This window comes from Meles meles, chromosome 20 (assembly GCF_922984935.1).
Source record: "Meles meles chromosome 20, mMelMel3.1 paternal haplotype, whole genome shotgun sequence".
Classification (NCBI taxonomy): Eukaryota; Metazoa; Chordata; class Mammalia; order Carnivora; family Mustelidae; genus Meles; species Meles meles.
Genome location: NC_060085.1, coordinates 36,669,359 through 36,692,740, shown reverse-complemented (window position 1 = coordinate 36,692,740; position 23,382 = coordinate 36,669,359). Strand labels below are relative to the sequence as shown.

At 38.6% G+C, this 23,382-nt stretch overlaps 1 protein-coding gene across 3 annotated transcripts in view; it reads right to left on the bottom strand.

Moving 5' to 3' along the window:
- Nucleotides 1-781: 781 nt before the first annotated feature.
- TAFA1 (TAFA chemokine like family member 1) overlaps nucleotides 782-23,382 on the bottom strand; it is a 521,479-nt gene continuing 498,878 nt past the window's right edge. For 2 of the 3 annotated variants that reach the window (XM_045989769.1, XM_045989770.1), the window contains exons 4-5: nucleotides 10,102-10,226; nucleotides 783-4,304 (exon numbers count right to left, since the gene is read on the bottom strand). In XM_045989769.1, the coding sequence (XP_045845725.1) occupies nucleotides 4,287-4,304; nucleotides 10,102-10,226 (143 nt within the window). In that variant the 3' untranslated portion in view covers nucleotides 783-4,286. Of the gene's footprint in view, nucleotides 4,305-10,101; nucleotides 10,227-23,382 lie in introns of all 3 variants that reach the window. The other variant, XM_045989771.1, reaches the window with a different exon arrangement.

Here is a 23,382-nt window from a genome sequence, read left to right as displayed (position 1 = left end):
ATCTATAAACCAGTCTGTTATGGCTGGGGTCCCAGCTTTCATGTTTGATAATCAGTAATTATTATTTTTTTAAATAATGCAACTAGCTGCCAAAACAAAAAAAAAAAATGAGAGCTTAACACTTGGTAAAACGTGAAGCAAACTAAATAATGAATAGATAAATAAATAAGAACCCTTTGCAGACCAATGATGTGAGAACATGTCACAACATCTCCTGATATGCCCCTAAGACCTTTACAAGGAAAAAAAAAGCCCTCTTATTCTACCTAAAAGTATTTTTTTTAGATTATTTATTTATTTGACAGACAGAGATCACAAGTAGACAGAGAGGCAGGCAGAGAGAGAGAGAGGGAAGCAGGCTCGCTGCTGAGCAGAGAGCCCGATGCGGGACTCGATCCCAGGACCCTGAGATCATGACCCGAGTCGAAGGCAGAGGCTTAACCCACTGAGCCACCCAGGGGCCCTCTACCTAAAAGTTTTAAATCTTTAACAGGAGATATATGTGTGTGTGTGTGTGTGTGTGTGTGTGTGTGTGTGCGCGTGCGCCCGTGCACGTACACCTGCACATGCAATTAATGATTTTGTCTTTAATTTACTTTGAAGTGTGAACATGATTCTATTTTATCACTTTGTATGATACCCGTGGGTACTAAGCCTTCTGATTCTACCACTGTTGTCCCTAGTCCAGAGCCCTCCCTTTTCTTACTATATCTTATATCCTATTTTCTTATATTTATACACTTGATGGAGGTGGCTTGAGCCCTAGAATTTACTAGACACTAAATCTTTCATTTGGAAAGCAGACAGCTCATGAAAAGGGAAATGGTATACTTCTTTGTCAGGTAAACCTTAATAGATTCTGAAATGGAAGTGTCAAGCTTAATTAAAAGAAAAACTCATATTATGATTTGTCATTTAACCTTCCAGGAGGGAGTACATATCCTACATAGGTGAGGAATGCGTGGATCTCCTCATATAAACAATTTTTATACCCTTCATAACTTACATCCATGACAATGGCAGGTTGGTGTAATATACCACGCTACAGAATTGTATTGCTTTGTGAAAGTTACTCTGGATTTGGTCAGAAAATGATGTTGAATTTTTGTGTTGCTGAAAACTTCCTTCATCATTCGATAATGGAAAAAAGCCTCGTAGTAAAACTTCTCAGCATGCTTGCCAAATCCATTAATAGATAAATCTAATCACACACACACACACACACACACACACACACACAAGTCAATAAATAAGCTTTACCTAACTCAAAAACCTGTCTTACGAAATGAGCACTTTTCCTTTTTACCAAGAGATGCATTCTGGATGAAAGCCTTTCCATTGGCTCTAAGTATGTTACCTGATGTACAAGCTTGAAATCATTATTAGTCATACCACACCGAGCTCTTTATTTCCAGCAATAACATGATAAAAGTTTTTAAACAACAGATGTAGGCACGGAGTAGCTCCTGAGTCCCTTAACTGAGATGGGTCCAATTTAAATACAACTTGATGGTTCACACATTTGTATAAGGGCCTTGATGAATCCAAATTGAATTTGATGACATTTACAAATATTTGCGCTGTTTTACTGGATGGTTGCCTGATTCCGATGTGGTCTTTTTCTCCCTTTTCTCCTCTTCTAGGTCTTTCCAACGGAGGTTATTGCAAGGAAGTGAACATTAGGAAATAAATTGGCAGACCTGGGCTTCTAGACTAACTCTTTCATTGACTTATAGGCTCTGGTTACAGAATGGGAGACGCTGTGAGCTCCACGTGTCATAAATTATGAGAAGCGTCTGTATGCGCGAGGCCATAGAAAAGAGAATTTTTTTTTTCCCATTGGATTTTCATTCAGGACCGATGCTTTTAAAAGGGTATTCCAGGAAATACTCATCTCCTCAAAAAGGTCACATGATCAGGTAATTTGGGGGCAATAATAATGTTAGTACAATTTGTAATGGGAAACATCTCATATTAGTTAATCTTACTGAAGAATGTTAGGAGATTTTATGTAAAAATCCAGATTTCTGATTCTATTGAAAAAACTGAAGATGTGACAAGGCTGTGAATATATCCTCACACAGAAATTAAGCAGTGATGTACTGTCCATTAATTAAGTAACCACCTTACATGTCTAGATTCTGGAAACTCTTGACTTGGCAATGCATGTTTTAGTCTTTCTTGGAGATGTACATCATGTTTGGTGTATTAAAGGCTCTGAACATTTCCCCAGTAAATATTTCTGTTTTATTTTATTTAAAAACTTTCCCCCAATTTATTTGATTATGGACTTTTTTTTCTTCCCCATTTTGGGAAGTGCCATTCCAGATAATTTTTTTGCATTCAGGATTTCAGGTTTTACTCTGAAGTTTACAGGTGAAAGTCATTTGCTAATATATTACTACCAAGTAATGAATATGGACCATAAATTCAAGGGATTCTGATTTTGTTGTATGGATTTTATGCTATCTTCTGGGAAATACTTGTGAAGGTATTTGGAAAAACCTAGATTTTGCAATTAGGAGTCTATTTCCATTTCTGTATGCTTTTTATAGGCATTCAAGATTCAGAGTCAATCTATCCGATTAGAGTATTTACATATTCAATCACACTTCAAGCTATATTGGTAGACGTGAAGGAACCTCTGGCTTTCACGAGAGGTTTAACTTTAAAAAGCCACACTAGGGGACCACTTGTGCTGGTGATGTAATAAGAGGTCCTAACCACATGTATTCTAGAGAGAAAGCTTTGGAGAAAAAACCAGATATACTTGCCATATGCGGTTAAGTAACAGGAATGTTTGGTACTATTATGCTATCCCAGGTAGATAATAAATAGATATTTCCTTTCTATAACAATCATCTGAGTAAGTTTTAAAAAGAGAAGATGGAGAAAAATTTCTTTTTTGAGAAGTGAGCCCCATATGTCTCATCCAAGTGACCAGTAGAGGAACCCAATCATGGGATTTGACATTTCATCTTGTGGGCTATGTACACAGCAGTTATAGTAATGAATTTCCAATTTTCAAAATACTGGGATTAGAAATATTGGCTGGGATGGCAGCAAAGACCTCACGGAAAAAGTTCTGGCTGACTACAAGTCTCTAAGCAGGGTGTTCTCTGGATTTGGCTAAGGCTGACTCAGGACAAATACATGGCAAATAAAGAGGACAAGTAGGTTTAGAAAGAAGTTATTTACCACTTTAATAGGGCTGTCCAGCATTTGGTCACATAGATCATTCTGAAATCTAATTGCTTTAATGGTCTTCCTGTCTCACCAGAAGAGATCTGAATCCTCTTGGAAAAAGCAAATCAAACATAGAAAGAGGTGCCATGATAAGACTTGGTGCTACAGCACTATGTACTTAATGATGCCAGACTTTGGATTTAATTGGAGGACATTTCTGTAGTCTAGGACAGCTATACAAAGCCTTAAGACATCGTATTTACAGAACTTATTAATACAGGGATCCATATTCTACCATAATTTTGCCAGAGTCTTAATAGCATGGTGGAGTAGCTCCCTCAAGAATCCTCATTGTCTTATCTGTGGAAAAGCTAGTAGTTCTAAAAATACTTTCCTGGAGGAGGTTAGAATGGTTATTATATATCAATTGAATACAAAGTATGGTTATGTAAGCCAAGCTTGCATGCTAATATTGCACAGGGTAGAAAGCAATAAAACAGGACAATGTGCTTCCTTGGGCCATCTGGTAGAAACAGAAGGAAGCTCTCAATTCAGTATTGTTATGATGCCTCAGATTCCAGGAGTCCACCTGTAGCTGGCCTTCCACGGTGAGTGCCATGCTGAAATTTCAAAAGGGCACATGTCTTCTTCCTTGCCAATAAAAAAAGAAATCGCGACAAAACAAAACAAAATATCCAAACTCAAAGAGGTACACCAGCCATCTCAAACTGTGGTATTGTTCATTTCTCGAAGAGAATATATAATATTTCAAAATATTATATATACATATATTTAAAATGGTACAAAGGAACTATAGATCCAAATTAGAAGATAGTTGATCGTTCTTCGTAATCCCAAAAATTTTCATCGAGAAAACCCTTTTTTTTTTTTTTAAACCCATTTTCCATGGTGTTGCCAAAAGCGCAGGGTCTTCTCACTATAGAATACTTTGTGACACACAGTAAAAGCACTGTGATTATCTGGTAACCAGTCAAAGTGCAAATAAGAAATCCATTTGGCTTGTAATGTGTAAGATGTTTTAAATTCTTAAAATGTGTTTTCCGCAGAGGTTTTCCTTGCTTCTATAACAAATGCTTCCATTAGGTTCTTGGGTGAATCTGAAACCAAAGAAAGAAAGAAATTTCAGGGAGAAAAGAACGAGATGAAGGCATAAAAAAAGGTGAATAGGCAGAAAATGAGGACCTCGTGAATTTATAGTACGTTGCTTCTTTCAAGTGCTCTGAAGCCAAAAATGTTAGTCTAGAGCTGTAGTTCTCAAATGGTGATCAAAAAGCACACTGACAGGCCACCATATTTTTATCAATTCATTACACTTATTTTGCCACAGCCGAGGAGATAGACTCTGGGAGCAATGAATAACCACGACCGGCTTCACAGGCACGTGACCTACCCAATGTTGCACAGAGCCCTGAGCTGAAAAGGCCCCCACACTTCATTTAATGACCTGCTACGGCAGTCTTGAAATTACTACTGATTTTTGAACAAGAAGCCTGTGTTGTCATTTTTGCCTTGGGCCCTTCAGATTATGTAGTTTGTCTATTTGATGTCTGTTTGATGAGAATTTGAAGTAAGTAGGTCATTCAATGGCCTTGTCAAGTTGGCCTGCTGTATCATGTAGAGGGGTGGCATGAGGTAAAGTCACTGCCAAGTTTAGAACACATTTTCTTAGAACCACAGGGGACTCTTGTAGGATGAGGGACTCTTCCTCTCAATGACATGGCACTCAAGGGCAACTGAGAGGGCAACTGTTACAACTTAGGGTGCCATTTAATATATTTGAATATGGTCCCAAAGACTTTAATGTTCAAAAGGATGCATGCACAGAGAGTCACTGATGGGGGGCAGAAATGATGATTCTAAGAGAGTTGAAGTTTCTACTTCAACAAGTTTTAGGGCATAGGTATTTTTCTTCATCATCTCTAAGTTTTTCCTTCTTTCTTTCTTTTTTTTTTTTTTTTTCATCTCTAAGTTCTTTATAGTCTTAGGAATTGAGTGTTCCGAGTCCAGGGGTGGAGTCCATGAAAAGCTTTCAGGGTTGGGTGGGAACAGTAATAAAAGCTGGCTTTCAAAAGTTGGTTGCACCAGGGGCAGCATGTATCAGAAATCTTCACACATTTAAATTTTTATCCTCTCCATATGAATAACAGATTCTTCCAAACTTTGGTTTCTCATGTTCCAGTAGTATTTATCACCTCATGCTTCCACTGTCTTCTTCATCAAAGGGAGGGGGAAAGTAACATTTGCAAAACTGAAATGGAATTGCCTTTCTTTTTCAAATTACCATTCCGCCCCCCACCCCTGCAACCTTAGGTCCTATCCTCCATGAAGAACAGGAGATTCATATCCACCATTCCATCCCCAAAACTTTACTACACTAACTTTAGATAGAAGAGGATTAAATATATTTATTGGTTAAATAAATGAATGATTCACTCTAACGTAGGGGCAATTTTGACAACATACATTGCTTCCCTCTTGCAATTTCCCGATCCACCCACCCTGCACACCCCACTCCTGCCCCACCTTCCTACCCTTCTCTCTTAAAGATAGTTCATGCAAAATGGTCTGGACATCGGGATTGTATAGGCTTTCATAACACTTCAGACCTGGTGGAATTTTGAGTGATAAAGCTGGGATCTATCCAAGCTGGTACTTTACCCTTCTGAAGTATAAAAAGCACTGGCTGATGAGAATGGATGGAGATATGCAAAGTCAGAGTCGCCATTAGGAGGATGGGTCTGGGAGGGTGTGGACAAATGACTGTAGTGGATTTGTGTAAATCATCAATTTGACAAGATACCCATAGTGGTTAGGTGTGCAGTCTGAGGTCTGCTAATTCACCCTTTTAGGGAAAGGGAACTTGACTCTACATTGTGGAAATCTAACTGCTGATTATCTCATTAGTCTGAAAGACACTAACATACTGAGTTGAAGGAAATCCAAAGGTCCTTGATATGTTCCCAGATATTATACCAGATTATGCTCTATTATTTTAATCTGCTGATTTTTCCTTCCAAGCGCCTTTAGTTTTCTCCTCATTTTATTCCATTCCTCATTATGATCCCAAACAACGAATGTTCACTTTTTACATGTGAATTATTACAGCGTTGTCAAACAACTTATTTTCTCCAGGGAGAAGTCTAGCTTTCTAAATTAAGGCATCCTTCCTGAATATACAGAGTATACATTTATTCCTGAATGCATTGGATATAGTGTCCCCAACTTTCTTTTTTTAAAATACACATTATGCCATATTACACCTTCTTATTTTATATATATTAAATAAAACATTTATTATAGGGAATTAGCGCAATTAATATTTGGAGATTGGCAAATTCAGAATCTATAGAGCCAATTTTCCAATAGCGTCACCACCTTTCAAACTTATGTTTTTGATATACAAGTTTAAAAGAAAGAAATAAACCAATAGGTTTCTAAAACCATAAGAAAAGATCTCTTGTCAATATCTGAATTGGTGTGTCTTGCCACAGACTACCAACAAAGCAATTTTAACGAAACAATTGAAGCAACGGTTAAGTGGGAATAGGGTTAAAATTTAGCCTGAAGGCATCACCCGGATGTACCAGACTTTTCCCCAGGAGGGTTTCTGTCACCAGCTTTACTATATCCCCTACTGGATTTTGGAAAACTTCTCAGAAGTGACTATTTTTTCTCTGCAAAATGACATTCAGGAAGCTTCCTCTTGCCCTAAGGTTTATTCTCTCCAGTCTTCTGAAAGGGAAGCCTATGCCTGCTTCTACTTATCTTTTCTCCTTCCCTCTATAGGTTATATTATCACCTAAATCTAATATTCCCAAGGTTTTCCTTCAGATTGTGTCCCATTACCCTGACTAGTTCCCATTCTGCAATATTTGGTCCTTTAAATGACACAATGATTTTCTACTCTCCATCCTCCTTAAAACTGAGCACGATGAACCTCTGAATTAGATCACACTTTGAAATATCTTTTGTTTATCTACATTTCACAGACTGCTGAGAATTTTGAGTTGGAATGATTATTTAGGAAGTAACTCATAATAGCAAGGTTTTGAAAAAAAAAACTATATAAGGAAAAATGGTATCTCAGGACTCTATCTTGCAAATCTCTTCATATTGGAGTTATTTTTAAAAATTAACAGTATGGGGCGCCTGGGTGGCTCAGTGGTTTAAGCCGCTGCCTTCGGCTCAGGTCATGATCTCAGGGTCCTGGGATCGAGTGCCGCATCTGGCTCTCTGCTTGGCAGGGAGCCTGCTTCCCTCTCTCTCTCTGCCTGCCTCTCTGCCTACTTGTGATCTCTCTCTGTCAAATAAATAAATAAAATCTTAAAAAAAATTAACAGTATGAAGGAAACTCGCCATTGCCATTAACAAGCTGGGCGTGTTTCTTCTGTTTTTTGGCTTTTATTCATTTATTTTCCCCCGAGAGCACTCTCTTTGAATCAGTCTTGTACATAAGAACCAAAGAGTTGATTTTATTTTTCTTCTTACTTTAAGAACTTGATTTTTTTCATCCTAAAGTTTACCTCTTAGATAAGAACAGAACAATGAAAACCTATGACTCATAATTAAAGTACATCTGTATATTGAACTGTTTTAAATGTTAAACTGCCAGAGGCAATATTTGAAGTATGTAGGCATATTTCTACTCTGACAGGGAAAAACACACAGGGTATACTAGAAAAATTAATATAAAACCTATTTTGGAGCACATGATTTAAGGACTGGTGTTGGCATGCCATTTATGTAGAAGGAAAACCTCCTGTACGTATTAGCTGGACTTAATTGTGCCTTTGTATTTAAAAGTGTGTATTTCACTGTGAATTTCTTTGTAAGGAAGTGGGGGAGATAACTAAGTCAGTAGAAGTGTCTGGGTCCTTTCAAGGTGTTAAAAGGTATAGCTTTTCCTAGTGTTTCCTTTTTTCCTTCTCTAAAGACAGTGTGGACATTTATTAGTTGAGTGGTGTGTTTCTCATGTGACTATAGAGAAATCTCTTGTTTTCTCACTTGAAATGGATGCATATATTAGAACAGGTACATCCTCTGCTTTCAAACCAACTTCATGGGTGATTTACTTCTCTTGTACACTCAGCTGTCTTGGTTGCATTCATCCCACCCAGGACAGTAGCAAACAGAGTACACTCCAGCCTCTATTACTGTGAACAGACCTGCACTGTACTTCTGGGAGAACAGAAAATGTCTAGGAGGTATTTACAATATGTTTTAAAATACACTCTACAGAGGCCAAATCAAAGAAAATTACAGTCATAAAAAGTAGCATTAAGATTTCTGTGTATTGTTTATTTATATTCTGTCTTCCAAAGAGTCCCCTAGTTGGTACCCTTGGACTTTCACATACTTAAATCCTGAAATAATTTGACTTGTGTTATTGTTCTTTACTAAGTTTCAGGTCTGGAGGAACCATGAGAGCAGGGCTTATGTTCAATAAAGGGAGATCAGTTATCATTTGGAAGAGGAAATGGAGATTTGGCGGAAAACATATCAGCAACCAGCTTGAAATAATGGTGATCGAATTCCAGTCGTACCGGCCATGATTCAGAGTAGCTGAAAACCGACTTGTGAGAGCATCTTCAGATGGTTTGGTAGAATTAGTTTCAGGCAAAATGTAACCTGAAAAGGGAAACCTGAAATCCACGCTTCATCAGTTAATGAAGATGGTTTCTGGAGGTAAATGTCATGAACTGGGTTCATTTTGAATAATCTCTCCTGAGGGTGTTTCTTTGAACTGAAATATGATAATCCATGCTGAGTATCTCGGTGCACGAAAATGCATGTTAACAAGTAGGATGTTCAGGAACCTCTCCTGGCCGTGAGCCAAGGAGGTATAACCATTTACTGCTTATTGTGGCCAATACTGGCAACTAAATTTGATATGCAAAGATTCTCTATTTATTTTTATATATAAAACAGGTTTTATAAGGTATGATGTTTTCTGCATCACAAGGCTACAACTATCAGTTTTATTTCTTGAAAAGATAACACCGAGAAGGAAGATCAACTTACGACTCATTATACGGGGGTGGGAATCAGGGATGTCCTTTTAAATTTGAGTCACCCTTTTTGGAAGGCTCAAATTCAATATGTTGGAATTTCTAAGTAGTCGTGCTTGCTTTCAACATACCCAGTGCATTAAAATACATACACACGTAACAGGGCTCATGGTCACATGATATAGATACGTGTAATAGACACGTGTTAAAATATTAACATTGTTCTGTAGTACCTATGAATAAATGCTGTCTTAAATGCTCCAAGCAACCCACCTCCCCCTTTAGTACTCCCACACTGTCCTATGATCTAATATCTACAGGGTCAATGGCTGGCCTGGCCGGGGCCCTCTAACCTGCCATCACAACACCAATTCTGATGAGTTGGTTGGCCTCCCTATGCAGGTTGTTACGTATTTTGAAGGTAACTCCTTATTTTACCACAGAAACCAAGGAATGAAAATTCACATCACAAAAACCTTTCACTTCTTTAAAAAATCATCAAATAAATCTTTGAAAGACCTATAGAACATGGCTGTACTTAAATGAAGTCCTTCTCAGCAAATCATCTGGACGAGTTAGGCAAGACCTTTATTTTATAATCTCTTTTGAGCACCACAGTAGTTGGCTGAATTACTTGAATAATTAGTGTCTCTCTTCCCATTGGCTATGGCAACTCAGCCTTATTTATGAGCCTGTCACAGAAACACTGAAGTGCTCAGTATGGTAAAGTCAAGTTCAATCTCCAACTCCTTGTTGATGAATGGACACCGATATGAATGTTTAAGAATGTTTTCTGTCAAAGCTTCTCTGGGGGCAGTTTGTAGAACACAAAGGCAAACAATTCAGTGGGTAACATGCATGAGACATTTGAAAGAAATCAACTTACTCTTGTGGTCTTAATTTTATTGCCTGTAGCGCACATCCATCCAGAATTATCAGGTAATGTCTTACACTCTTCTCCTTCTAGACAAGGCTCCATCTCACACCACCATTTGCCAATCACTATGGAAGCTGCATGGAAACAGAAAACAAGTGTGTTTGCATTCATCCAAACAACTCGGGCACAGGGGCCGTGACCTTCTGGAAGTGTCAATTCTCTTTCAAGCACGCGAGTTTCTCTTTAAGCTTCTATGACTGGCTAAGCATTCTCTCTGAAGAAGAGTAATATTTTCGTATATCAGTCTCACATTGCAAATATAATTTTATGCTGTCCGGTTTGATCAAGCAACATTTTGTCAAAAATGAAAGACAAAAACATATGGTTGGGAAGACATACTTTTTGGAGGAACTTCTATCTTAGTTTTTACAAGCCAAGGACCTGTACTATTTCTTTTCAGGGACAGAGACAAAAGTGTTAACTGCTCTTAGAATGACAGAACTATTCCCTTGGAAAGGCCAGTTTATCCACCCAGCATTAGGGTTAATCCCCCAGCCTAATGCCTTTGAGAAAAACCAAAATGACTGAAAGCATGAAAGAAAACCTGCAAAATAAAAGCTAAGAGAAAAAATTAATAAAGGTATTTGTTTACAATCAAAGGTGCATTTGAGGTGAGCTGGGTTTCCTTTTGATGCTTCATATGATGTGGCTGGAACTTTGGAAAGTTAAGCCTCTGACTAAAAAAGCCCCAGTTTTCAGGGTAATATCACAGATGACCACAACAGGAAGCTGGCAATGAATTTAGTGGATCTATTTATAGCACAGACTTGTTTTTGATAATAAAATTTTATAGGATAGTGACTGGATGCACTCCACACAAGTCAAGAAGGTCCATATCTTCCCTAATGCCTTAATGAGTGAAGAATTATTTCTACCATCCCAAATTCTGAAATGTCTGCCAATGTCTCTTTCTGGCACTTTCCGATTGGCTTGTTTTCACATTGGACCGGAAACCTAGTTCTGTAGATACTCACCTCTCAGCCCCTTACCCTCGAAAGAGGAGGCCCCACTATGATGCTTCCTCTCATAATGACAAAGAGGTCAGATGACATCTGTTAACATCACAGAGGATTCATATTAAAATGGAATGGAGTAACATTCCCCCTGCCCCAAAGTGAAGCAGGAGCACCCATTGAAATTCTCCCCCCATCTGGTGTTAGGCATTCTGTGGAAGGAGTACATTGCTAACTTACAAGCGGAATGGTTTAACCATACGGCCATGCCTGCATCCAAGTTTTCCTCTTTCTACACTGCCTTTACTTCGGACTTGCCCTCCTTTGGAATCCAGCCTACAGATTGCAAAATTTGGTATTATATGCAAAATCACGTCTACTCTCTTATCCAGTCAATTTGAGGAATTTTCCAAGGGTAATTTGCCTCTGTTTGATTCATACCTTATGTGTGGACCAGACTGAACGGCATAAAATGCATCTCTATTGGAATATAGCACTCAAGTATAGAAAATAAAATCTTGTAAATAGTCTATCCGTATGCAAGATAATGTGGTATTTCAGTAAAACACAGAGTAGCAACAGAAGATACAGATCCTCCACAGGATAGAGAATGATTATGAGTCTTCTCTTCTCTTCTTTTCTTTCTTAAGATTTATTTATTTATTTGGGGGGGTAGGGAGAAAGAGAGAGTACCAGCATGCACGTGCAAGTTTGGGAGAGGCAGAGGGAGAGACTCTCAAGCAGACTCCTGCTGAGCATGGAGCCTAATGTGGGGCTTGATCTCAGAACCCATGAGACCATGACCTTAGAGGAAACCAAGAGTCAGACACTTAACTGACTGAGCCACCCAGGAGCCCCAGGAGCGTTTTTCTTTTCAATAGCAGGGCTCTGTATGAGGGTGTAGAATAGGGTCACATTCCAGTCATAGGTAAGAGACCTTATTTATAGGTGTGTTAATAAGAGACAATAGTAAATAAGAAACGCATGTATTTTGGCAGCAAGAAAAACACTTGTACTGTTGAAAGGGCAAAAAATAAATTGCCAGGTTTCCGTGACATAAGATCAATGGCAGGGTTTGGCAGTGTTTATCAAGAGACCACAGTCCGAAGCTTCCTTTTGGCCAGCACTCAGTCAGCAACAGGCTGGTGACATTTGCCACACTTGTCCCCTGAAATCCCACCTAATATCTCATGATCGCTGCCCTGAATCAACACCAAGAATGGAAACCGTCTGGTCTGAGCTCTGAGGGGAAACCACCTTTCCTGACAATCTCCCATTTAGCGGTTGTGACTTTTTTTTTTCCCCATGGAGGCACACAAATAATGAACAAACTGCCATAAGGTCAGCTTCGGTATCTTTACTTCCTTCGAAAGGACACTCTTCCCTCTTCTCTAGGCTGCTCTCTGCCCTCTAAGAGCTGGCTTACTTTGTTGCAAGCTAACAAAGGAATTTCTCTTTCTTTTAAGCATTAATATCTTCTCAATGACAATGTAGACAATAGGAAAAAGAGGGCATCTCAAAACCCACAGATCACCTTTAATTCCAGGGAGTAAAGGTCCACTGGCTCACAGGGAAAAAGGAAAGGCTTTCTAAGAATAAAAAACATCCCCAGACCTGCCTATAATCTCTAAAAATTCATATTACACTTGCTTCTCCTAAACAGGGTTTGAGTTTGGACATTACCCTCTGGTTTATGAGAACTGAGTTCATTCTTCCAGTGTTGTTTTCTAAAGATGCTATTAGACTGACGTTGCTTCTGATTTATGCATTACATGGTCATTTTAACATACATCACTTCATGTCTTAGGTCAAACTACAGTCTTTTTTCATAACTTTTTCCCCCATATACTCATATTTCCTGCAATAACGTCAAGAAAATTCAGGGAGGATTTATAGATCACTCCCTCTTCCAAACTGGAAGCAACCTAAAACCTTCAGATTATTGGAAGAGGAATGATTTAAAGAGATTTAACACAGTGAGCTAATGTAAATGTTACCTGTTTTTATAATTTTTCTCATAAGAAAAATGTAAACAAATAATTCTAAATATCTTGCATTATAATGGTCAGTGCAGTAATAAAAATGACAATTGAGGTTTCTGATGGTTTCTTGTGTGTTTCTCTGTTAGGTACCTTAAATGTTATGTAATCTTCATAGCAATCCTAAAGGTGGGTATTATTTTGAACCATGGATGAAAAAACTGAAGGCCAGAGGGGCTAAATATGTTTGCCAAGCTTACACGCATAAGTGTAGGAATTAAGACTAAAATGCAAGCCTGGGGACGCCTGGGTGGCTCAGCGGGTTAAAGCCTCTGCCTTCCGCTCAGGTCTCCGGGTCCTGGGATAGAGCCCCGCATCGGGCACTTTGCTGAGCGGGGAGCCTGCTTTCCCCTCTCTCTCTGCCTGCCTCTCCGACTGCTTGTGATCTCTGTCTGTCAAATAAATAATAAATAAAAAAAATAAAGATAAAATGCAGGCCTGCTTACTGATAAAGTCCATGATTTGCATCATAAATGTGCAAACTCATTCTAGTTTTGTGTTCAGGATTCACAGAACTCCCTAAAAGCATTTACTAACTGCTGAGTGAATGAATGCATTCTCTCTGGTATATGATTACTGAAAATAAATTTCATATAAATACAAAACACTTGAGGCAAACACAAAACATTTAATTTCTTATAAAATTAATGTAAAAAATATTTTGGGTAAGAGCCAGTTTATATCACATTTGTTTCTTCCTAGACTGAGCTACATATTGCTTGATTCTACTACTTACCGTGTTTTAGTAGAAAGTCCCAGCAGTGAACAATTTTTGAAGCCACAAGAAATTTGTGACATAGACGCCTAATTTCTATGAGGACTCCTTATCCCCTAGAAGAACTGAGTTAATTAAATATCAGCTGCAAAAACCAACTCTCTCTTATCTGTGGTGATTATGAAAGAGACTCCCTTTTAGCCCTGGGGTTCTGGAATTCGCTCTATGAATGTGCCATATTCAGGAAAATATCCGGTCTTCCACTTTTTCAAGAATGTTCACCTTTCCTTAAGAGATTCTTAAAATCACTAAAGCTACTTTAATCATAAGTTTTTTTTTTTTTTTAAAGATTTTATTTATTTATTTGACAGAGAGAAGATCACAAGTAGGCAGAGAGGCAGGCAGAGAGAGAGGAGGAAGCAGGCCCCCCGCGGAGCAGAGAGCCCGATGCGGGGCTCGATCCCAGGATCCCGAGATCATGACCCGAGCCGAAGGCAGCGGCTTAATCCACTGAGCCACCCAGGCGCCCCTAATCATAAGTTTTGATTCCTCCCTTGTACCATGTCATGTTGCTACAGACCCAAAGAGAGACTTGTCAAAAGAGAATCAATTCATCAGTGATAAATCTTAAATAGACTAGAAATCCTTTTGCTGTTGTTGTTATTCACTTTGAGGCATTTTTCCATGTAAAGAGAACAAGGTACTGGTAAGCAATGGGCTTAAGTACAGTGAATATACATGAATTTGTTGAAGAAGTGCCATTCCTGTTTATCATTTCAATAGACAATACTTGGGTCTCAACTCAGTAAATGGTCTTTGAGCACTTTCTGTAGTCAAAGGACTACCTGATTTAGTGAGATGAATCAAATAATGAACATGACATAGTCTCCACCCTGAGAGCTTAACAGTTTAGCTCAGAGTTTCTCAGTATGGGCACAACTGGCATTTTGGCATGAATTACTATAAGGGAGTATAAATGAGCAAAGTGCTCCCTTGGCAGTAAGTACGTTATCATGCTGAAAGTGTAGGCTCACCCTGGGGAGTGGGAAGAGAAACTCTTAATAATATTGTGGAAGTTCTTGAAAGCATGAAGCTCAGGCTGGGTTTTTGTTTTGTTTTCCTTAAAGGAATGGTAGGTCACTGAATATTCTAGATTCTGTGTGCAAAGGGAAGAGAAGATTAATGGGATGGTTGGGAAAGATGGATTTGGCCATGATGTACAAGATGCAAGAAGAAAGGAACAAACAGCTGAAATGCTATGTAAGCATGGCCGCATTCACACAGAAGGGCTAGGTCTGGATTTCGGTTGCCTACTCCAGAACTGTGAAGAAGGGCAGAGCTGAAAGCAATGTCAGGAACAACTGCGGAAACCATGTGACCAAAAACTCAGCTACATCAACTGTAACCCTCACTACATGGGGCTAGAATTATTAGCTTGTGTACCTACCTGCCTATTCACCGGACAACATGCTTCAGGAGGACAGAGCTCCTACTACATTCATTGTTGAATGGCACAGAGTAACTCAAGACAGGTTTAGAATTTATGAATGAGTGAATTAAAAAAAAAAGAAATAGAGAAAAAGAAAAAAAATAGTGCTTATATGAAAGGATTGGGAGGATTTCATGAGAAAGCGCATTCAAAGCACTTAGCAGAGTGTCTGGCATTCAATAAATGTTCAATAAATATTAGCTATTATTATCATCAGCATCATCATTTTTATTACTCTAAAGAATAAAATCGCTGCAAAACAGAAAAGGCAATTCCTCACGAAGTGAGTGAACCATTGTTCTTCAATATTATGCCAAACTCTCAGCTTGCTTCTATGACTTATGAGAGTTTGAGCATAAATTAAATGGCTGAGCATATGATTTCATTCATGTTCCCAGAAGTAGGTTATAAGTACATAAATCAAGACAAATTTCCCAGCTCATTTTTGTGCGACCTGTCATACAGTTTAGGCAATGGCTGGAACTCCATGAGAGGACTGGAACAGCTCTCCTGCCTTCCTTTATGCACAGGTTGTTATAACAGCTGTTACAATGCTCTTCTTCAAAGGATCTGCCTGTGACTCCCTCTGTGTTATTGTCTCTATCAAAGTAAAGTTAAAGGCATAGAATAATGTGGCCTGCAATCATTCCAAATTCCCTCTTTCCTGTGAGCCCACGTTTAAGGATAGGATCCAGAGGAGAGAGATATTATGTAATAGTTAATCTCTAAGCTCTTGGATATAAGATAGAGAGACCTGGGTTTGAATCTGAAGCCCACTACTCACTGGTAGTATTCTTTGGAAAGTTGCTTAGGTCAAGTCTAAGGTTCTTGAGTTATAAATGCAGTTAATAGAAATCACAACTGGTAATAGTAAATTTTTACGTGAGGCCAGCATCTTAGTATGATACATAATAAACTGGCAATTATTCTGTTATTTGTCTATGTGTCCTCTATCCACCTATATATGCATCCATCCAATTATCTTCATAGAGAGTTAATGCCTTATCTTAGTGGCAGTTCATACTAATTGTGGGATGCATATATTCAGTTTTTGCTACCTAGACTGTATTTATTTGTAGATCTACAATATATTTCGGAAACATACATGGAACAAATGATGTGATTGATTAGTATTGCTTTCCTTCTACAAATTCTATTCCAGTGCTTTTCAAACTGGGGCAATTTTATCTTCCTTGAAGGTATTTGAAGACAAAAGCTTTCTTTTATTTATTCAGAAGTTATTCACTAACTGCTGTTAATAATATAAATAAATATAAAACAGACACAGTTCCTATCCTAAAGTAGCTTACAGTTTATTGTGGGAGATAAATACTAATTGTAATGATGTGATAATACACACAGACAAATTATGAGAAAGATACTAGGGACACTAATGAGGGGAACTGCTTTGAATCGTCAGAGTGATTTAATAAGAAGAATTATTAAATATAAGGGTGCTTATATCTTTTCAATTTAGATAAATAATTCAACTCCCATAGTGGAGTTATTTGATCATATGGTGTTTCTATTTTTAAATTTTTGAGGAAACTCCATACTCTTTTCCACAGTGGCTGTACTAATTTACATTCCCACCAACAATGCATGATGGTTCATTTTCCTCCACATTCTCACCAATACTTGTTATTTCGTGTGTGTGTGTGTGTGTGTGTTTAAACCATTCTGACAGGGGAAGGTGGCATCTCATCGTGGTTTTGACTTGCATCTCCCTGATCATGAGTTTATGTTGAACAACTTTTCATGTGTCTGTTGGCCATCTGTGTGTCTTTTGTGGAAAAAAATGTCTATTCAGGTCCTCTGCCCATTTTTAAATTGGATTATTTGTGGGTTTTTTTGGTGTTGAGGTGTATAAGTTTTTTTTTTTTTTAGGATTTTATTTATTTATTTGACAGAGAGAGATCACAAGTAGGCAGAGAGGCAGAGACAGAGGAAGGAAAGCAGGCTGTTTGCTGAGCAGAGAGCCCAATGCGGGGCTTGATCCCAGGACCCTGGGATCATGAACCGAGCCGAAGGCAGAGGCTTTAACCCACTGAGCCACCCAGACGCCCCAAGGTGTATAAGTTTTTAATATATTTTGGACATTAACCCTTTATCAGATATGTCATTTGCAAATATCTTCTCTCATTTAGTAGCTTGCTTTTTGTTTCGTTGGTGGCATCATCATTTACAATAACCAAGATATGGAAGCAGTCAAAACGTCCATCAATAGATGAGTGATTAAAGATGATGTGGTATGTACACACACACACACACACACACACACACACACACACAGGAGTATTATACAGCCATAAAAGAGTAAGATCTTGACATATGCTACAACATAGACGGACCTAGAGGATGCTATACTAAGTGAAATAAGCCAGACTAAGAAAGACAAATACCATTTGATTTTACTCATGTGTGGCATCTAAAAAACAAAACAACTGAATCAAAAAAGAAGAACAAAAAAGGCAGCATCGGACCTACACATACAGAAAACAAACTGAAGGTGGCCCGAGGGAAGGGGGGTGGGGGATGGGCAAAATGGGCAAAGGAGAGTGGGAAATACAGGCTTCCGGTAATGGAGTGTTACAAGAATAAAAGACAGGCATAGGGAATACAGGCAATGATACTGTAATAGCATTGTAAGATGACAGATGGTAGCTCCACTGAGTACAGCATAAAGTGTCTAGAATTTGAATCACTGTGTTGTACACTTAAAACTAACCTAACATTGTGAGTCAACTACGGTCAAATAAAAAATGAAAGAAAGTCTTCATTGCCGAGGTAATTTAAAAACTAAGTAATCAGCAACATTGTTTCCATAGTAAAGCAAATAAGTACATACATTATGAGGTAGAAGTCTAACTTCACATGAATGTTAAGATAAGACACGAAACATAAATCTTTTGCGTGTCACGGGCTGTTCCAAGCTGTCTTATCAGAATGCAGGGGTATAGGTTCTATTGCTCTGGAAAAAGCTATCTGCTCTGGTGACAAGGAATATTCAGACTTTTTATCAACTCAAGGGAGTGCTCTTAATTCCTGCCAATACTAATATTCTTCTTTGTGTGCTCTACACCAAGGTTGCAGTCCCTGGCTTATTGTGCACTTTCAATACCTGATAACTCTACCCTTCTGCTCGCTTATAAATTAAACACTGCATGTTAGTCTTGCTTTCACTAAATCAGTGGTTTTATTTTAGAATTTAATTCAACGATATTTCCCCTTTGTAGACATAATTTTAAATCTATATTTAAGAAGAAACATCAAGAGTCATGATTATTAAATAAATGTCCTATTGAACACTCCTGGATTCTCAAGCTTAACATTCTGTGATTAAAACATTTAAGAGCAACCCCATTGTTTACGATAGAGTGGGATTTGTAATTTCGTCGAGACCCATGCATTCTGATGTTCTGGTTTTTGCCAACCATAGAAACCTTTGTTTTTCCTTCTTAATTTTAAAAGTAATATCTACTCTTTCCCAAAACTCAAAGCATACAGATAATTAGCAAAAGGAAAGTAAACATAGTCACTTTAAGCAGAAGTAGACGGCGACATTTGGCTATGGGTTTTCCAGTCTTTTTCTCTAATTATTCTTGACACAGCATTCAGAGTGATCTTTAAAATGCAAATCATTTCATATCAATCCTCTGCTTAAAACTCTCCAATTGTGCCCGCACATGGAATAAATTCTATACTCCTTACTCTAGCCTTCAAAGAGCCGTGTTACTTGGCTTGTCCTATCTCTCCATCCATTTTTTTTCTACCAGCTCCATCTTCACCCTCCATCAATTGGTCTACCCTCTCAAGCTCTTCTGCAAACATGTAAATTTCTTTTCTGATTTGGCTCACCCTCTCTCCTGGGCATGTTCATCCAGAATTGACATCAACTGAGCCTCAATTCAACTGTTTTGTTTTGTTTTATCCTAGTGGCCCCTCTTGATAATTTGTCAAAAATAATCCATACCCACCTGACCCTGACACTTTCCCCTTACAGCCTGCTTTGATTTTCCTCATAGTATGTGCTATATCCTGAATCCACACACCATTTTCAGTTTATCTGGATATTTGTCCTTTCTTCCTACTTGGCCCTAAGCTCCATGAAGGTTTGGACTTTATATTCTGAAGTGGCTAGAAGGGTGCTGTCATACAGCAGGTCATCCATATATATATTTTTAAATGGTTGAAAAAAATGTATACACCAACATATATAATATTTTTTATGTAAGGAAGATCATTCCACACAGACCATCTGCTACCCTTCTTTAAAATCTAACCATAGATTCATAAATATTTTTGCACATCTCTAAATAAATGAAGTGAATCATTACTTCAAGGTCTATATCACAGCCCCTACTAAGATGCATTTTATTCAAGCAGTCCCTTGGTGTTGGAAATTTGTCTTTTTTGTTGCTAGTTGCTTGCTATTAGTAAAAATGCTTATATTAACACCCTTGTGCATATACCGTTGCAAATGTATTTAATTATTTCTCCAGGGTAAATTCTAAGAAGTGGTATTTCTGAGTCAAAAGGTAAAAAAAAATATTTAGCATTTGTGATATATAAACTGTCAAGAAAGTGTTCATAACCGCTATTTCTCACCAGAAGCACCCATTTCTCTGCACAGCTTCCAAAACCCTGGTTAGAATTCTTAATTATTTGAGTAAAGCATGAATTTTGTCTGTCTTTTGGGGATACAGAAACATGGTCTTTGCCAGCTAGGGAACCCAGCCCGCTCCCAGTCTTCATAATCCACATTGACTCTCTATAGAGTAGACCTAACGTAGTGAAACAACAACAATGACAACAGAATCTCAATTTTTTGGTGACTAATTTCTCCTCCAGGAAATCTAACCAAGAGGGCTAGAATACCGGAAGAGAGGATCATGAGGTCAGAGTGAAGGCTCTAAGCCAAACAAACACAAGGACCAGAAGAATATTACGTTCATTAGTGTAAACTGATATTTCTCAGAAGTCCCTGATGAACGGGACGTACTTACTCTACACGTGCATCAGAGGGTTAGCAAACTCAGCATGGAGAATCTTGCTATTTCAGAATAAAACATGCATTTATGTTCGTCCCTTTGAAATTTGGCTCTCTGGTGGCTGCCACTTCTATGTGGTCCATTTACATCCATGGCAACAGAATGGGGAGAGGCACTGTTAACTGGATATGGATATAGAGAAGAACTCCAAAATCTCTATTTTTTAAATCAGAAGGAAAGTAAGATTAAAAAAAAAAAGATATCTAGGGGCACCTGAGGGCTCGGTAAGTTAAAGCCTCTGCCTTCCACTCAAGCCATGATCTCAGGGTCCTGGGATCAAGCCCCGCATCAGGCTCTCTGCTCAGCGGGGAGCCTGCTTCCTCCCCTCTCTCTGCCTGCCTCTCTGCCTACTTGTGATCTTTGTCTGTCAAATAAATAAATAAAATCTTTAAAAAATTAAATAGAAAAAGATATTTATAAGCAAGTTTTTAAATAAAGATTTACTTATTTATTTAGAGAGAGAGTGGAGTGGGAGGGGTGGAATGGACAGAGGGAGAGGGAGCGAGAGACTCTATGCTGAGCCCAGAGCCTGGCATGAGGCTCAGTCTCATGATCCTGAGATCATGACCTGAGCAAAACCAAGAGTTGGATGTTCAACCTACTGCACCACTCAGGTGCCCATTATAAGCAACATTTAAGGCACATACATGCACATGTATATATCTTTTGAGTGCTAGCTCTCTGTGTTCTTACAATTTGGAAATGGCTCAGTGGAGGAATATATTTATACACAAGTGTTTTCCCAATTTGAAAAAGTACTTGTGAGGTTATTATTAAATTCTATAACATAGTTTTTGCTAAAATTGCTACAGATTTACTGTAATCAGATAATGTCAGTTAAGTCCATTTTCTTCTTTTCATATGTAAAGTAACCACTTTTATTGTTACTGATACATTAAAATATCACTTTTGGTTAATTTCACTTTGCAGCTAATCCCAAATATTAACTTATTCCCAGAAAATTCTTGGCATCGAGCTCCTTTGCAAAACTAGGGCTCGAAATCTTGGCAGTAATGGGAAAGTTGTACACTGATGGTAAGATCTTTCATTTTAATCTTGTTCCCACTAGAGAAGATTGATATAAATAAAATTTAAATAGAAAACACATTTCAGACGCCAACAGTGAAAAAGACTTTGTCAGCCTAATGAAAAGGTATTAATTTTCTCTACTTTATTCAATAAATTGTGAGTCATTTTCTAAATGGATTAGATTAAAGGAAAGTTCAAACTCCCAGTGAGATGCTCTTGGCACTGATGGAGACTTTAGACATGAGAGAAAGGACCAGGGCACATAAAACCTCTTACGCCTCTTCAGATCTATAACATTGATAGCGAGTAAGAGAGAGGCGTCTCTAACCCTGAACTCACCTATCACCCGAGAAGCCAAATCTTGGGGAATTGAACAAGACACCCTGTTTCTCTTATTTTATTCAGATGTCATAGTGGTTGAGTAAATTACAACTGAGAACATGGAAATCTTGGGAGGGGTGAGTCATGGATAAAAAGCCCGTGGCTCTCAATGCTTTATACGCCTGTCTCACAGATGTGTGATAACATAAGAGAACATTAGGCTCTAATGCGATTATGCTTATACAGCCTCTGTGGGAGACTTTGATACCTTCAGGTTTATTATAATTAATTTAACTTCAGAACATATAACCTAACTTTCATGTGAGGATGAAATGTGTAAACCTTGATTATAGAACACTCTTGGATCTAATCTGATTCTTCTGTATGTGTTTGAAATGGCAAAATCATTTGATAACTGGTTATTTTTGTATTTGGAAGAACTGCCCCAAACCTCAGTAAGCATATGCGTTCTTTTGCCAGCCCTTTGAGAAGTGGAAAATAACAATCAAATGTTTTTATTTTCCCCTACAGAATACCACACAACTAGCATGGTTGTTTTTGTGGAAATGCCTGAGTAGTTTGTAAGAATTTAGCTTTCCTTAACAGAAAATATTTATGGACTATCTGCTGTATGCTTAGCACCATTTAATATAGGCAGTCTGAGTTACATAAAAGCATGCCAGAGCATTCACGTGTGTTTTTAAGTAGAAGAGGAAATAAGAAATGTCATAAGGTCTTCATTTCTAAATAAATATTGAATAGTTAGAAACTGTGTGCATGATGGTGGAGAGGAGGACCCTGAATTCACTTCGTCCCATGGATACACCAAATCTATATCCACATCTATAGTTTCTGCACAACAAATGATAGGGGGACCACATAAAGAAGGGTAGGGTAGATGGAGAGATGGTAATGATGGGAACCCCACCCCATGATCTCTAGTAGGAAAGGATATCACCGAGAGGCCAGTGCACCAACTTGCCTGTCCTGGGAAACAGTGGAAAAAACCCCAGGAAACAAAAACAAAAACAGTAGCTTAAAGGCAAACTAGAGTATAAGTGCAGGAAATCCATTTACTAAGCTTAGATTGCTAAAAGGTGGGAACTGCTAGAGCTCCCCCAGGAGGGGGAGGCACTAGCAATTTCCTACATTTCCCCCTGCCTTGATAGCAAGGGTGTTGGCACCCTAGCTAGCCTTCTAGGGCAACCCAGAGAGCCCCAAGCCCCCAGCTCACCTCAGCTCCCACTGTTCTACCAAGGTGGCACTGATGTGGTGGGTCCCAGGAATCCCCTGACCCACCCTTGTTCTGTCTCCAAATGGCCCACTAAAGTGGTTCCGCTGTAACGTGCCCCAGAACCCTGATCCACACCCACATCAACTTGAGGCGTCCTACCATGGTGGCCCTGGTGTGGTGCACCTTGGGACTCCCCTGACCCATACCTGTCCCAGCTCCAGCAGGTCTATCAAAGCCGCCAGCATATGCAGGCTACATACAGAGGTTCCTACACGAGGGGACTCCTTCCCGACAGGGAGAGGTAGTAGAGCCACCCAATTCATAGGATCAAATACAACAAGTCAAACAAAAGGAGGAGACAGGGAAGTATGTTTCAAATGAGAGAACAAGATAAAACTC